General features: G+C 43.9%; 1 protein-coding gene across 8 annotated transcripts in view; it reads left to right on the forward strand.

Annotated features, from left to right (window-relative positions):
- Positions 1-17,663, forward strand: part of PRLR (prolactin receptor) — a 170,897-nt gene that overhangs the window by 141,826 nt on the left and 11,408 nt on the right. For 5 of the 8 annotated variants that reach the window (XM_032337620.1, XM_032337627.1, XM_032337623.1 and 2 more), the window contains 5 exons: positions 6,833-6,945; positions 9,775-9,907; positions 11,278-11,447; positions 14,784-14,953; positions 17,036-17,177. In XM_032337620.1, coding sequence (XP_032193511.1) covers positions 6,876-6,945; positions 9,775-9,907; positions 11,278-11,447; positions 14,784-14,953; positions 17,036-17,177 — 685 coding nt within the window. In that variant the 5' untranslated portion in view covers positions 6,833-6,875. Of the gene's footprint in view, positions 1-1,191; positions 1,335-6,832; positions 6,946-9,774; positions 9,908-11,277; positions 11,448-14,783; positions 14,954-17,035; positions 17,178-17,663 lie in introns of those variants that run through there. The other 3 variants (XM_032337625.1, XM_032337626.1, XM_032337624.1) reach the window with 2 other exon arrangements.

Here is a 17,663-nt window from a genome sequence, read left to right on the forward strand (position 1 = left end):
AAGAGGTTTGTCGCGTGCTCTTTGGTGGTGGTATTAATTTGAGACAGGGCTCAGAATCTAAAGACTGGATTCCCATTTTTGCTCTTCTACCCGGAGGGATGGCAGACAGAGCCCATTACCTCTCTGAGCCCCAGTTTCCTCTCCTGTCAAACCGAGCTTCTTAGCGAGGTGTGACCTGTGTCAGATGACACTATGGCAGTTAGTGCTTCCCCACTTTCACTTCACACTGGAATGTTCTGGAAAGCCTCTTAAAGATGCCTGCATAGAGGTGGCCCCAACCCTCAATTAGGTAGAATCTCTAGGGAGAAGTCACAGGAATGGGTAGTTTTAAGAAGTTGCCTACGTTGTCCTAATGTGAATCCTGGCGGTCTCCCAGCACGGTCTCCACCAAGTGCCCCCTCAGAGCTCCCTCTGGGGGTCCTGGGAGAGGAGGGAGAGAGAGTGTCTGGAATCAGAGGTGGACAGTGTACATCAGCCTTTGTATTGTTTCTAGTAATTTCCGCACGGCCATGGTGTTCAGACCACACTGCCGGGCTCTCATGAAGTGGTCATTTTATATAAAAGTGGTTCCCTTGTGGAAAGTGCCAGATGTTTCCCACCGAAGGATGTCTCCCAATAGGGAATAAGATGGACAACTGTTGGAGAAGCAATAAAATGTACACTTGATCACTGCAGTGATAAAAAGTCATAATAACGGATGGTCACATGTGCAAGGGTCTTGCGGTGAAGGTTCACAAATGGGTAAAAATGCTGTCCGGACCGGACACAGAAACAGGTCGTTGTTGCAGGTGCCTGTTTGCCAAGATCCCAGGGAGGGCTAGAGCCTCCCTTCCCCTCCATCTCCTCTCCCCGAGCACCATACCCCCAGCTTTCCCTGTCTGTGTCAAAGAGCAGCTGCCCCGTTCTCCTTAAAACCTCTTTCCTCACCTCTAAAAGACAGAAAACTAAGCTGGCTCCACATCTAGTGTTGGATAAGGCGAATATAGGACCAGTTCTTCTCTCGCATGCAGAGTTTCCTCCCATATCTTATTAGATTCTTGTTGGGCTTTGTCAATTTGACAGCTTCATGGATTCATTTACTCATGCTACAGGCAGTCACTGAGCATATATAAACATTTGGGCAAAGTTTATGTAATGCTTTTAATCTTGAGCCTTAATCTCAGCCTTCTGCTGCTCTCCGCACTCTGAGCAGATTACGGCTTCGGTTTTCCAGACTGAACATTGGCATTCAGTATTGGAACGACCAGCCAGACTCCTGGAAATCAAAGGATATCTATGGGTTCTCTCTCCCTGTTATTTTAGCCTCAGGCCATCTAACCACAGTGGAACAGCAGGTAAGGAGACCCGGTGGCCAGAGAACCCCAAACAGGCAGACCCCAAAGGAAGCACCTAACTCTTAAAGCAGAGATGAATACATGTAAATTTTGTTTATAAGAAATAAGACTTTTTTACATTTTTAGGAAAAGAGAGACATTTGAAATTTGGTTTGCATTCATAGTCAGGAAATGTGGCAGGTGGTGTCCTCACCATTGATGTTGGGAAACTCAAGCTGCAGAGGAATGTAAGATTTGAGGAGTTTGGGGCTTCCCCACCATCTGAGTCTTGGTTGTTTTTGTTGTTGTTGTTGTTGTTTTATAATGTCCTGTATTCTTTTTTTTTTTAAGATTTTATTTATTTATTTGACAGAGATCACAAGTAGGCAGACAGGCAGGCAGAGAGAGAGGGGGAAGCAGGATCCCCGATGAGCAGAGAGCCCAATGTGGGCTCGGTCCCAGGACCCTGGGATCATGACCTGAGCCAAAGGCAGAGGCTTTAACCCAATGAGCCACCCAGGCACCACCAATGTCCTGTATTCTTATTCAAAGTTTCTTCATTCGGAAGTGTTGAAATTTGCAGTTGATTCTTACCCACATTTTTAATTGTGAAAATACGCAACATTCTTAATTGTGAAAATACTCTTTATGACGTATCAAGTAAGCTCAAAAAAATACAACAAATGGGTGATATTTTCTGTTCCAATTTCTTTCTTATTGAAAAATGTAAATATTTAAGGTCACTAATTGTAATAGGTCTTTTATTTTTGTCTCTGTTCAGAATAACTTCCTTGAAACACATTTTATACAACAAAACTCATCAGGTCATTTGTTCTTATTTATTACTCTTTTTATTGTTTCAACAAATTTATGTGCTGCAAAATCATAGCATATAAATTTCTTTCCTTTTTGGTAAGTAATGTAAATTTATCCACTTAAAACTAGGAGCTTCATCAAATTTTTTTTAATTTCATATATCTTTTATTCATTTTTTAAACAAACAAATAAGAAAAAAACAGTTCACCCATTTTTCCCTACCCCCCCACCCATCCGCCTCTGACAACCATCATATCTATGAGCTTAGTTTTATAGATATAGATTGGTGAAAGATTTCTATTTTAGGTTCCACATATAAGAGAAGTCACATAGTATCTGTCCTGCCATCTGAGTCTTGATCAGTCTTATCAAAATCCAGGTTTGCCAAAACCTGGAAATGACTCAAATGTCCATCCAGAGTAGGACGAATAGATAATGGTCTTTCATTCAACATAATATGAAACAAGATAAATGAGATGAAGTGAAAATGAACTTCGTAGAACTGCATGCAGAAAGATGAGTCATAGAGCAGTGTGGGATTAAGGAAGCCAGACACACGCACTCACAAAGGCATGCTGTATGATTACATTTCTATAAAGTACAAAAGTAGGCAAGAGTAATCTGTGATGTTAGAAATCAGAAGAATGGTTTCTATGGGGTGGGGTAGAGATCAGGGGGAGACACCCGGGGGATGTTGTGTTCTGCTAGTGTTCTGTTTGTTGACCTGGTCATAACATGGGCATATCCACTTTGCAGTAATTCATTAAACATAACATTTACAATGTGTGCATATCTTATGTGTGATGGTCTTGAAAGAAATCCAAATCCTGGGGCGTCTGGGTGGCTCAGTCAGTTAAGTGTCAGCTCTTGGTTTCGACTCAAGTCACAATCTCGTGGGTTATGGGATTGAGCCCCTCATCAGGCTCCCCACTCAGCAGGGAGTCTGATTAAAGTTTCTCTCCCTCTGGCTCTCCCTCTTTTCTCTCTCTTTATCTCTCTCTCTTAAATAAATAAGTAAATCTTTAAAAGGAAGGGAGGGAGGGAAAAAAGAAATCCAAATCTTGACGTGGGCCCTACTTATCCAACAGAAATTGAGCTTGCCATAGCTAAGTAGGTCCTCAGAGTCACTGCCTAGCATAGTAGGTCCATTTCTACAGTCAAGGAAACTGGGTCAAAAATCTAATTAGAACATTGGATCAATAGGGGCAGATGAGGCAGGACAAGGTGGGGACTGCTCTCACTTAAGGGATCAGCAGGTTTGGGGAGCAAGTCACACAAAACGGTAGAGCTGAGATCCCTGGCATTCAGAATTGATCTGGGCCTGAGTGGGCTGGAGTATGCAGATGGTGGACACACAGTGGCTCTGCCAGTGGATAGACAGTGGGGAGTGGTGTGTTGGGAGCTCAGATCTGTTACTTCTTACTCTCCTGAGCCACACTGCCTCCCCTCCTATGGTTGACCCTTTCCACTGTGGGTAGTGGGATCAGCACACACTGTGGGACTATGGCCCTGATTTTCCATCCAGGAAGAGTAGCTCTTATTTCCTTGAAAAGAAGCTGTGAGGCATAAAATTCCTTTTTTCAACTCTTGGCCTCTGTAGAAGAGACTTGGCTTAATGGAAGAGGGTGATGAAGGGAAGCTTCTGGAAAAGAGGGCCTGGGCAGGATCAGCATTGATGCAGAATGAAATGGGGAAGTCGGAGGATTTTATGGAGATCATACCACAGTGGGACATAGCACTGTGGGAAGGTATATTTGAATAAGATAATGGGAGGACCACAAAGTTGGGGGGGGGGGTCCTCTGAGGATTCAGAAGCAAGACAGCTGATCATGGGTAAGGTGCTGACTTCCTACAAACCTGCTCTTCAGTCCGGAGTCTTGCATGTTTAAACCACAATCACACCCAGGGAGCTAGTGAGGACTGAAGCCAAGATAATTGTCTTGAACTGAGTTATGGGGCTGACTTTTTCCTAATTGAAATCCAAATATTTGGAGCAATTTGCCCCCATAACCATCACTGAAAGCAGGCTGTGGGCAAGGAGGCCTTTGATCAAGATCTCACTTGCAGTGGGAGCTGGGTAGCCAGGGGGAGGCTTAAAGAAACAAAACACACATTTATCCCTAGCCTAGTATCCACCAGCCCTAAACACTGGTCAGTGGACAAGCAGGTGGTATGCTTGGTTCTGGAAGAAAGCACTATACGTGACCCAGGTTAACATCCAGCATATCTCCCTCTGGAGTTAGCAGTCAAGATCACCTTTCTTCGTGAAAGTTTACCTAGCCCACTGCATTTGACCTGCCGGGGGCTAAGATACAGCATGAGTTGAGAAACCACTGCTGAAACACAGGAACAACACCAGATCAACAACACTAGATCTAATTCGCTGGAATGGGGATTTCAAAACACCAGAAAGTGCATGGTGGTTATTAGCCAGATTCTAAGACTGTGCAGGAAATCCCCTGGGGAAATGGGTTTTTGGTTTTGTTTTGTTTTGTTTTGTTTTGTTTCGTTTTGTTTTGTTTTTTAGCCCATAAAATACTTCCTAAAAGCTTTCTTATAGGAAAACTCCATTTAAGAGAGTTTCTTTGAGCCTGGGCCAGCACACCAGGAAGCATGAGCAATGGTAATGCCTGCTTTTCTCGCCCCCACCCTGCTCTCCCCATCTAGCCATTTCTTTTGCAAAACACATGCGGCCCTGATTTGGTAGAGCTGTCCAGACCTTGCCTAAAAATTGTGATTTACAGCATGTTGATCTCAAACATTTTGAGGCAATGCCCAAAAGAGCAGAGAAGTCTCAATAAAAGGATATTCTAGAACTTCTTTAGCCATGGGGCCAAATCCCATCCCTAAGCCAGGATGAGGTCATCAGATCTCCAAGACAAAGAAGACTTCCATGACTGTATAGACCTAATGAAGTCATATTTGTGGGAGCAAAGTGTCTGAAAGCCCCAGACATATATAGGACTGGCAGCTGAGGTGAATTCTCTGAGCTCCGGCTCTCCTGTCCCCATGCCTGCTCAAGGCCTGGCGTGCTGTTCCCTCAGGTCTGGGCCCATTGCTGTTGTCTCCATTCTCCACCCCGACCCCTCGCAGAAGGAGGGATCATTGCACTGTCCATCACAGTCTGCAAATCAAGATTATTCTCAGATGCTCTCAGATTCACTACATTTCTCTCTCCTATTGGCATCGGACTGACAATTTACTAATCCTCTCTGTGCTTCAAGATCCTCACCTCTTCAAAGGGGAGGTAATAGTCTGTGCCACTCATGGGGCTATCGTGAGGGCTGAATGGAAGCAAACGATGAGGACACTTGGCACAGTCTGGCCCGTAGTAAGTGCTCCAGACACCGTAGGCATGATTACACCCCTGGTGATCCTTTAGCAACTTGATTTAAATTGAATGACCCAAGGGATTAGATGGCTCAGGTAGTTCAGAGAGTGCAACCTGGGGAGGGAGAGGCATTTGGAAGGATTCCTGGAAGAGCAACTAGAAGGTTCCCAGAGAGCAACATCCTGGCTTCCTCACAGGAGCCCAATAGAAGAGAGGACTTGATGGTGTCTAGTTGCCCCAAATCTCTGTTGTCACTAAGATTTCTATTTCCAAGTAGGTCTCAGAGGGGGCGGTATCAGGTAGAGAAGGCCTTCTCGAAGCTGTCCATGAGGCGGTGTCCAGCTGGGATATGGGGAACCAGCTCTGGCCAAGAGGGATGGGCAAAGTCTGATCTCTTCAGGGCTCATCAAACAACACCCAGCCATTTCAGATGTCTCAAGAAGAGCAGCCTTGCCCTCTAGATGGTCTTCCTTTGAGTTATAAAAATCATAAGATTTAAAAGAAAATATATGCCATGTGTTTCCAAGAATTTACACTTAGTTCATCAAATCTGTTGTTTTCTGAGAGTTTTTTGGAGTCCAACAAGACTAATGAGCCTTTTTCAAATGTCTTTTTAAAATGTTTTCTTCTCAAAAGGACACTTAGAGGCTTTGAAATTGGTTCCAAGGGTAAAAATAATAGTATTAGTAATAAATTGTTCAAAACTCTCAACCGCCGCAGGTTGAAAATTTACTTAATGCTCCAAAGCCAGGGACTTGAATTATTACTGGGGTTTGTCGTTGGTTGAAAAAGGAGAAGGAAAGTACATGGAGGTTCACTGGAGTTCACTGTGTGGTTCACAGTTATGCCCACAGCCCAGCAAATTTCTTGCTCAGCCTATGTTTTCAGAGACACACACAGCCCTTCCCCCCACACTTGGCATACATGAGACCAGGTTGAATTTATACTGAGGCTACTTACTGAGTGTGCGGACTTACTTTTGGCTGTTGGATCAAAGCCCTCCCAGAATGGTTCTCTTGTAGGACATGCAATCTGTGTCGCATAAAATGGGTGATACATGGTTAAGCGACCAAAAGATGGAAAGAGGACAATTTTTCTTGGGGGTCTGCGCGCAGGAGCGCTGCCCCGCGGCTGCCCTTGAACATTGTCATCTGATGACCTCTGGTGGTAGAATTTTTCCTAGCATGTGTGCAGGGGTGCGTCTGAGCCAAGCCATTCAACCATGTTATATTTTCCTACATTCCTTTCCTCCTGTTTTGTCATTCACATTAAGCAAGGAGCCAGGATCAGTTGCAAACACCCAGAGTAAAACAGTGCATGTGCCTGGCCAGCCTGTTGCTTTACAAGAGTTGCCCGGTGCCTTCTCTTTCAGCGAACGTCTGATACATTTCCTCTAGAAAGAGAAAGGAGCCAAAATGAAGGAAAGTGTGGCATCCACCGTTGTTTTCATTTTGCTACTTTTTCTCAACACCGGTCTTCTGAATGGTAAGTAAGGAACTGTCCTGCTCTCTCTAATTCCCTGGGGTGTTTTTCGAGAGGATGGGGAGTCCAGCTAGCCCTGCAGTTACAAGCGATGAAAATGTCACTTGCAGCTGTTAAATTATTTGCAATATTTTTGGCATTAAAATCAATGCAGAAATTAATGCAAAAGAATGAAGGCAGTGAACACAAAAGCGTGTCTCTGTGCTCTGCCTTCTATCCTTACCCCGGGAGTTTGGGGAAGCATCTTGGATGAATGACTAGACCAGACTCTGGGTCCAGCTTCTGTCAGCTACTACTGGCTATGTGACCTTGAGCCAATCACCCAATCTCTCTGGGTTTCCACATTTTCAAAGTGAGGACAAAGATGTACCCTCCACCTCCGATGAAGTGATGTATGTGGAAAATCTTTGAAGAACAGTAAAAAGATAAAAGGGATCGCTGTTTTATGATGGGAAACTAACTCTATTATCTGTGCTCATGGGAGAGATGAAGTTCACAGCCAGAGCGTGCATGTTGGCGTATGTACATTTCTGTGTGCCCACCTCTGTGTATTTTTGGGTGGGGATACTTTTGTATATAATTCTATGTGTACTAACTTTTCCATGTGTATCTGATTGCAAATGCTTCTCTGTTATAACAGTATGCGTCTCCATCTGTTAGTGTATCCCTGTGTACCAGTATATTTCCATGTATTTTCCAAGTGGGCTTCCTAGTATGCAGTTGCATATATGTGGGGGCGGGGGGCTGTCTGTGTGTTTGTGAGGTGGGCTCTAATGTGGACATACGTATGTACCTGTGGGTACGGTATCTACGTGGTTGTCCTTCTGTCTGTGTGCATTTTAAGAATAGTGAGACAGTCCATTCATTTTCACTCTCCCTGCTAAAGTGAGTGAAAGGAACGTTTGACTAATTGTAATTTCACAACTGTGCTCTCCTCTCCTGAATAACCAGTGAAATGTGAAAGAGAGAAGATTCCAGAGAGAGAAAAAGGACAGCAGAGATCAGCATAATCCATAGGGAAACTTGAAGTATTCAAACAATCAACAATTGCCTTAATTGGCTTCTGTGGATGCTCATTATTGAGCCATAGGGTTTGGGGTTTTTTAAAAAAGAAAAAAAAAAATTCTGCCCCACAGGCCCATTCCCAGCCACAAAACAAACAAATAAACAAGCAAACAAACAAAAACCCCCACACACAACAAACGAATCCCTTCAACCTATGAGATTATCCTGAAGAAATTTTCCCTGGAGCATAAACAGTGTTACAGATTTTGGCCGACCTAACCCCAGGCTGGCTGGCATGGAGCTTTCAGATTTCCTATAATCCTTTGATGGTTTTCAGGGTAGCTGGGAGCTCGAGGGTAGCTTAGCTCCCACTGACAAGACCGGCCTGCTGTCCTCAGCCCCCGCCTGTGCAGTGTCGTATCATTCCATGGACTTCTTCTTTCTGGCCAGTTTTGCCTGGGGTCCCCTCTTCCCATGCATGTTCTCCTCCAGACTTGATCTTTCTGATCTGGTGCTCAGAGAGAACGTGTGGCCTCGGAGCCAGTGGTTGGGGACAGGGGAGACAAGTATAAGAGAAAACGGAGAAAAACCCCTGCTCTGAACTGCTGCGACTGACACCTTTCCTAAGCTCTCCTCTCTGCTGCTGATTTTCTTGAACTAAACAGTCAGGCATCCAACTCGACCAAGAAGAAGATGGCCTGGGGTTTTATGGGGATGGGCACAATGGGGCTGCTGCCTAGCAGGAGGCACAAGGCAAAGGCCCTTGGACCTGACAGACAGGGAAGGGGGTCAAGGCAGTTGACCACGAGCTTTGGGGATGAAGCAACTGAAAAACCCCATCCTCTTGGCATTGTATTTTCCACATCACCTTCTGGCTTCCAACTGGGGTCAGGTATGGCTCTTGGATAATAATGGTAGCTGGTAACCAGGAGAGCAGTGAGTCACTCCGCCACCTCCTACCATGCCCCCCACCCCAAAAAGATTCATAGAACTGCAAGGAAGCCCTTTGCCGCCTCACCACAAAAAGACCCAAGAGGGAAGGGGTAAATATAAGACAAAAGGGACTAAAAAACGAGAATCAGAAATGAGGGCAGGAGAATGAGGAGATAAACGAGACAGATGGTGAGACTGGGTCAGAGATCAAAGCCAAATGGAGTCAAAGGAAAGTGAAGGGAAACAGGAAGGAAAGGAGAAGATGGGGTGAGGGGGAAGCAACCAAAGGAGTGTCAGCGATAGAAAGAAGAAAACAGAAGGTCCCGGATTGAGTTAGTTGTGTGGGAATGGCAGAAGGATGGAGATTTGTGAGTGGATGGAGAAGTGCTAGAGAGCAATGTGTCAGCAAAGTGTCCCAGGATGCCTGTGCCTGGGGCAGAATGCTTTTCATGGTCACTCTTCTACTATGGGAAGATGTTAACTGCATAGACTCTGGGATCATGGAAGGGCCACATACCCTTCAGTCTGCACGTATCCAGCCCACCCTTGATGTTCATCCTGTTGGAATTTTGCAGTTAGTCACCCGTCCTGGTTAGTGGCCATCTCTGCCTCACAGGACACACACACACACGCACACACATACATGCACAGACATACACACGCAGTTCTCTCCCTCTCTCGCTCACTCTCGCTCTCTTTCTCTCTCAGTCCTGCCAACATCAGGGCAGCCCACAGAGGAATGTTGCTGGTATTTCTGAGCCCCCCACCCCTCTGCCTCCTCATCCCAAACTTCATCACTTCATCACTGACCTGGTCCCATCACTCTGCTTCTGTCACCAGTAGGAGGGTCAGTTGAATGCACCTTATTCTCCAATGACTTCTGGCTCCTTTTAGGACAATCACCTCCTGGAAAACCTGTGATCTCTAAATGTCGTTCTCCTGAAAAGGAAACATTCACCTGCTGGTGGAAACCTGGGGAAGATGGAGGGCTTCCCACTAATTACACGCTGACGTATCACAAGGAAGGGTAAGAAGTTTTCTTCTCTCCTATCAACCCCCACATGACTGCTCTCAACCTGGGGGCCCAAAGTTAGAGTTACCACACTTCCCTGGATTGGCACGAGTAAGGCTCCTACCACCAGGGAAAAGAACTCCACTGCCTGTGTTTACAGTCTCTGGTTAATGTTCTTGAGGAGCTCTCTCCATGAGTATAAGATCATCCAACACACCAGCAGTACAGCCCAGAATTATTCCTAGTGTCTGTCCCAAGCTTAGGTTGTAGCCCAAGGTCACATATTGATCTTTCCTAAAGGCTAGTCACCTTTAGATGTAAATCTTGGGCCGGTTTTTACTTTCGCAATCTCAAAGGATTATCATATAATCTGTAACCACCACAGTACATTAGGTTTTCAAACTTGTTCCGTGACTGAGAAAGTAAAGAGCCCCATAAGCAAAGGGAGATAAGGATGTTTCCTTAGCATTTGCTGAGCCAGGATCTCTGATCTTCCAGAGGGCATATGTGGACCTAGGGTGGTGTCGAGGGCTTAACAAGGGCCTCCCTGGGCAGAGTTTTGCTTTACTCACAATGAAACCATCCCGGAAAGCCCAGGAGGGCTGTATCCTTCCCCAGAGAAGAAAACACTTACCTGTTGCAACACCTGGCCCACATCCCAAATATACTTTGTTGTACGCAACAGTGTCGTCCCTTGTGGGACCCAGAGGGGTATCTTGTAAATTGAGTTCAGGGACTCAAACTGGCAACCAAGCTAAGAAAGCCTTCACACCTCATGCTGGGTCTTGCGTTGAGGCCCTGATGTCTACATGGGGGCAGCCTAAGGAGGCCTCCTGGTCCTAAAACGGCCCCTTTCTTAGTAATGTTACTCTGTTTTTGACTTGAGGCCATCTGAAATAGACTGACAGCAATGTTTACCTCTTTCATCTTCTTTAAGTGAAATGTAATTCAATCGACACATGTGCGCGGTAAATGCCACATTGTGCACAGCCCCCGGTGTATGTATAGGGGAGGGTCACGAGTCCTGACATGACCAGTGGCCATTCCCTGGGCAGGGCCGGGCCTTGGCCATTGAGAGCTCAAGCACTTGTTGGCAGGGGGCATACAGCACAAAGCCCACAAAAACCTATGGAAGAGAGGTGTCAATGAGCAACAGAGTTGTTGAGGATCTAACATAACCCTTCTACCATCTCCAACACCCTCTTGCCTGTCTCACCCCCAGCTGACATGGGCAGGACACAGAAGTTTGGGGAGCTGTTTCTCAGCTCTGGTTCTTGCATTTTGAAAGTCTGATCCCCAAAAGCCAGTGTTACTGATCTACTCAGAAAGAAACTAAACTCTGTTGACCGCTTCCTTATTTGCTGCTAATGCACTACTCATTGCAGAGAAACAACCACACATGAATGTCCAGACTACATAACCAGTGGCCCCAATTCCTGTTACTTCAACAAGAAGCACACCTCCATATGGACGATGTACATCATCACAATAAATGCCACAAACGAGATGGGAAGCAGTTCCTCGGATCCACGTTATGTGGACGTGACTTACATAGGTAAGGCAAAAGGCGAAAACGGGTCAGGAATGGGTTACCCCTTATGGATTTACCAGTGGTAGGACTCAGCTTGAGTCTTCTTGGCTTTTGGAGAAAAGAAAGAAAGAAGAAAATTTTCAATATCTTTCTCAACTGGTTTTTCAAACCCGTTTTTATCAAGTCATTCATGGGAGTAGGACTGGGATGTGGGATCCTTATGTTTCTGTGCCTTCCCTTGAGCCTTCTTCTCATCTTCTTGCATCCAGAAGGAATATTCTATTTATGCATCCCTTATCACTCCTTCCCTCCAGCCCTCCTCCCACAACCAATGTCCCCTTCTCCCTGACTTTCTCTCTCCCCATGGAACACAGAGTTCCTGCAGGGAGTAGAGCTCCTAGAAGGCGTTTATTTGCTTCTGCACCCACAGGGATTGTGCCAACCCATTTGCCCCAAATTCAGTCCTCAATATACAGGTGCTTCTTAGTAACTGGAGCTATTATTTTAAAAATAATTTGGGGAGTAAAACTACTAATTGAACAGCAGTCTGAAGGCCAAGATCGCAAGTACAATGTTTGGAGACGTCATTAGCAAAGCAAAACTAAGTCAACCCAAATGCTGCATCTAGCTTTACACGATCAACCATGAGTTGTAGGGTAATTAGGCATCACTGCTGTGGCCTGGACAGTGTAGCATGGCTGACCACGGGAATCTTAGGACAAAAGATGGCTTGGCCAGGCCAGGGTTCAGCCCTCATCTTGCATCATTATCTAGGGAGTAGCTAATTAGGTTCATGGTTACCCAAGTCTTCCAGACTTACCTAACACCACTCAGTAAGGAAAATCAGATTAGGATTCTCAAGTGTTCACTTACATATCATCCCAATGGCATGTTACCGGTGGTTTATCCTTAAAAACTGGAAAAGCTTCCAACACCAACCAGTACACACTTGAATATTTTCTCTTGCAGCAAATCACTGGAATGAGCCTGGGGGTGGAAACTGAATTTGAGCTTAGTTTAAGAAACTGAGAAAAGCAACTCCAGTGGCAAATAGGAATAAAATAAATTCCGGTCATATAACTTTCTTGAGATTCAAAGTCTTTAAGATGCTACATGCCAAGTAATTCCTTTGTCTCAAGCTCTCTCTTATGGATTTAACATAGGAGGGCAAAACAGCAAAGGCAAAAGAAGTTCTGTAAGGGGCCATTGCTACAATGAAAGTAGTCTCACACACACACACACACACACATGCACACATTCATGCACAAAAACAGAATCACTGAAGAGTAGTACCTTTACAAAGTGAAATTGATGAAGGAACCAATTTCATATGAGCTCTGGGAAACAACTTCTCTGGTGAAAAAGTGCTGGCCCCTATTTCCCAAAAAATCGGAGAGTTTATGGAACTCTCATATGACCCTACAGCACACAGTGTTGGTGACAAGCCATAGAATTCATTTAATAATCAGTGCTGGGCGCCTGGGTGGCTCCGTCAGTTGAATGTCGGACTCTTGATTTCAGCTAGGTCATGATCTCAGGGTTGTGAGATCGAGCCCCATGTCAGGCTCTGAGCTGGGTGTGGTGCCAGCGTGAGATTATTTTTTAAATCAGTATTAACCACAGTACCTTCTCGATCAGCCAGGGATAACTCAGAATGTTCAGAATGACAATATTGGCAGATAATCTCTCAGAAATAGATTTTGTTACTGTTCTTGTTGGTACTGCTGTTGAATTACATTTAGCGATGTCGAAGATGGTTGAAAGCAGTGATTCTCAACTCGGGGCTGTGTTGTTTCCCACAGAATATTTAGCAATGACAGGAAACCTCTCCAATGATTGCAACCTAGGGGAGCAGGCTCAGGGTATTGCTGACATTTAATGGGTAGAGGCCAGAAACACCGCAAAGCATCCCTCCCACCCACCCCAACGTGCCAATAGATAAGTGTCCGGTCCAAAATGCATAGTGCCAAGGTTGAGAAACTTTGCTCTAAAGGATTTAGCTTAAACATTTTGCTGGCAGTTTTGTACCAATAGTTTTTGATCAAAGGCGTTTCTCAGGTTGGTTTAGTAAGTACAGATAAAATGATTTTTCATAGATATTTACTTAGTGACATATAAGCATTAGGATTAGTGGCAGATTTTCTGAAGTCCACTTTTCTAGGCAACTGTAGGTTATAATGCCCAATACACTACAATCACTCTCACATCCCTCCTGGCATGAGACTTATTTGAGGAGGTAATAAATGAAGCGAGAAAATACTACTGATCAGCAGGACTGAGATTAGGGCAAGACAAGCTGGTACCCAAGGCACTCTTCAGGGAATAGTCACACAGTTGTACTTACAGGAACCTGAAAGTAAGTGCCTCCTTATTTTTGTCTGTGTGGCATAATACACATAACATAAAATTCACCATCTTAGCCATGTTAAGATGTGTGATCCGGTGATGTTAGTTCATTCACACAGTTATGCACCCTTCATGCTCTAGTTCCAGAACACGTTTGTCACTCCGGATGGTAACTGCACAGCAATTAACCAGTTACTCTGGAATCCCTGCTTTATCCCAGCCCCAGAACAACTACTAGTCTGCTTTCTGTCTCTAAAGGTTTGCCTATTCTGCATATTCCAAGTATATGGAATCATAGAGTATGTGGCCTTTTGTGTCTGGCTTCTTTCACTTAGTATAATGTTCTCAAGATTCATCTATGTTCTAGCATGTATCAGTACTTCCTTCCCTCTAATGATTGAGTCATGTACCATGATATGGATATTATTTATCCATTCATCCTTTGGTGGACATTTGGGTTGTTTCCACCTCTTGGCTACTGTGAATAGTGTACTATGAGCAATCAAGTACAAGTTTTTGTTTGAACACCTGCTTTCAGTTCTTTTGGGTAGAGACGTAAGAGTGAAATTGGTGGGTGACATGGTAATAGCACATTTAACTTTCTAAGGAATATTCAGACTTTTTTCTACAGTGGCTGTACCACTTTACATTCCCATCAGCAATGTACAAGGGTGCCACTTTCTCCAGTGTTCCCACCAACACTTAGTTTTTTCGCCTTTTGAATTCTAGCCATCCTAGCATGTATGAGACGGTATCTCATTGTGGCTTTGACCTTCGTTTCTCAATGACTTTTGAGCCTCTTTCCTGTCCTTGTTGGTCATGTGTGCCTTCTTAAATTTTGCACTGTGCTTGCTTCAACCTAACCCCAGTTCCGCTGACCAGCACCTGATACCAAATGCCAAGAGTCTCATAACCACAGTGGAGTGAAACAGTAGAGAGAGCCCCCTCTAAGACTTGTCATTCTGTGTTCAGATACCACTTTTACTAAATATGGAGTTTCTTTTCTGTCTACAGTTGAACCAGACCCTCCTGTGAACCTAACTTTGGAATTAAAACAGCCAGAAGACAAAAAAACATACCTGTGGATGAAATGGTACCCACCCACCCTGGTTGATGTTAGATCTGGTTGGCTCACACTCCAGTATGAAATTCGGTTAAAACCCGAGAAAGCCACTGAGTGGGAGGTAAGTCAACTAGAAGATTTTGGAAAGAACCTGGTCCTTGGCAAAGGTGAAGCCCTCGTGCTGAGAGTAAGTCATTCCTCCTCATTTTTGGGTAACCCTGTTGCCCTCTCAATGCTGATGTGACCTACCCTGGCATGGATGGTCCTCCTCAGCTCCACTGGGATTGATAAAGGTCATCTCCATACTCTCCCAGAGCTAGCTAGCTCCTTGCACTGAACAGTGTCCTTCACCTGATCTCCAACCCATGTCCTTCAGGATATCTTAGTTTGAGATACTTGTGAGTGTACTTATGTGGCACTAAGTAGGAGGAAAAAGTCTCAGTGTAACCGGTCCGTGATCAATGGTATTTTTATTCACTGGCAAATACTTCAATGTAAAGAAGAAATAATACAGTAAATTATAGGCATTATGATAGTCTACTCTTAAATATTTTATAGTATTATAATATTATATAATATTTTAGTCTGTATCTCTTTTATTTTATTTTCTTATTTTTATTATTATGTTCAATTAGCCAGCATATAGTACATCATTAGTTTTTGATGTAGTCTCCAACGGTTCATTAGTTGCATTATAATACCCAGTGTTCATCACAACACTGCCCTCTTTAATCACCCATTTACCCCATCCGTCCACAGCCCCCTTCCATAGCCCTCAGTTTGTTTCCCAGAATCCAGAGTCTTTCATGGTTTGTCTCCTTCTCTGATTTCTTCCAATTCAGTTTTTCCTCCCTTCCCCTGTATATTCTCTTTTAAAAAGGGAACATTTGAGGGGTATCTGGCTGGCTCAGGCAGTGAAGTGTGTGACTCTTAATCTCAGGGTTGTGAGTTCTAGCCCTACACTGGGTATGGAACCTACTTGAAATCTAAAAAGAAAAAAAAGGAACATTTGGTTTCACTCATATGTGGAATTTAAAAACAAAACAAATGAACAAAGAACAAAGATAAACAAAAAAAAACAGTCTCTCAAATATAGAGAACAAACTGGTGGTTGCCAGAGGGCAGGTGGGTGGGAGAATGGATGAAATAGGTGAAGGGGGTTAAGAGTACACTTACTGTGATGAGCACTGAGTTATGCATAGAATTGTTGAACCATTATATTGAACACCTGAAATTAATGTAACACCTCTATGTTAATTATGCTTCAATTTAAAAAAAGATACTCTCAAATCCATTAGCAATGATAGCAATACAAAATTTTTAAAAAGGGAACATTTCCAAACATAGCCAAAATAATAAGGTTACACAAAGAAAATTAATTAAAGTTCTTTAATAACATTTAATAGCCCGTCCATATTTTAATTCCCCCAATTACTTCCAGAAATACCTTTAACAGCTAGTTTGTCCAAACCAGAATCCACTCTAAGACCATACGTGGCTGGTTGTTCTGTCGCTTCCATCTCAACATACTCGGGAGAGTGAGTCATTTGTCCTATAGAATGCATTTGTCTGATGAGTTCTCTGTGAGGTCATTTGGCTAATTTCTCTGGCCCTGTATTTCCTGTAACCAGACAATTAGATCTAGAAACTTGATCAGGTTCGGGTTGAACAAGTTTTAGCAAGAATACTTCAGAGCTGATTGTAGGTGCCTCATGCCAGGAGATGGAAATCATCTGGTTAACCCACCAGAAATGATGCTAAGACTGACTCTGGGATCAGAGAGATGACAACTTCATCCCTTGATTGTTTTGCTTGTACGCTATTGTTTCAACAAACTTGAAGTCCCTGTTCTCTTTCACCTAGGGGCTTCAGCTAATTGGTAATATGAATCAATAAAGTCATTAGGGTTGACAAAATAGCCACTTTTCAATTGTATTCACCGGTTGTCTTCCATAAAGTAGAATTTAGAAGTGGGTAGAGGACAGGAAGCAGAATATTTGACTCGATGTCAATGGAGTTCCCCATGAAGAGGTAGAAAACCCACTAATTTTTGTGTGAGTCCTGTGAGGAGGAAAAGATGAGCTAGGAGGATGGGATGGTGAGAAGAACAGAGATTTATCTACAAAATTGAATCTGCTGGCCTCGGTTCTTCAATAGTTTATCATCTAGGGGAATGACTTCTATCTTCCTTGTTTGTTCCTAGACTCATTTTGCTGGACAGCAGACTCAGTTTAAGATTCTCAGCTTATACCCAGGACAGAAATACCTTGTCCAGGTTCGCTGCAAGCCAGACCATGGATTCTGGAGTGAGTGGAGCCCAGAGAGCTCTATCCAGATACCTAATGGTGAGTGTCTTGGCTCCCTTTTGCATATACTCCAAAATATTTCTAAAACAAAATAAATTCAGTAAGTTTGCATGTAGTAACTACTAACAGAAAATCTATTTTAAGCCTTGGCCAGAAGAATAAAGAGAGGTGGGTTTATCATCTCTCCATCTAGTACCAAGATGCCTGGAAATGTAGCATTGCTCTCTGGGTCACTGTCAGTGAGGATCTGTTTCTAGGATAAGACTACAAACATGGGTTTGGCATGTCTCAAAGGGTTTGATGGTCAGTCATTCTGCCCTCTCCATTTGCTCAAGGTCATCATCTAGCTGTCCCAAAATTTGTAAGGTGGTATGCCACTTCAAAGGCATTAATCAATTTTCAGTCCATGATGTCAATTACATCTTGACCCTTGTATGAAGGTACAGTATGAAAGAGACACCCAGTTCTAAGTGCCAGTAAACATGGTGGCTTGTGCTCCACAAGAGAATAATTCATCTTACATTT

This window comes from Mustela erminea, chromosome 3, assembly GCF_009829155.1.
Source record: "Mustela erminea isolate mMusErm1 chromosome 3, mMusErm1.Pri, whole genome shotgun sequence".
Lineage (NCBI taxonomy): Eukaryota > Metazoa > Chordata > Mammalia > Carnivora > Mustelidae > Mustela > Mustela erminea.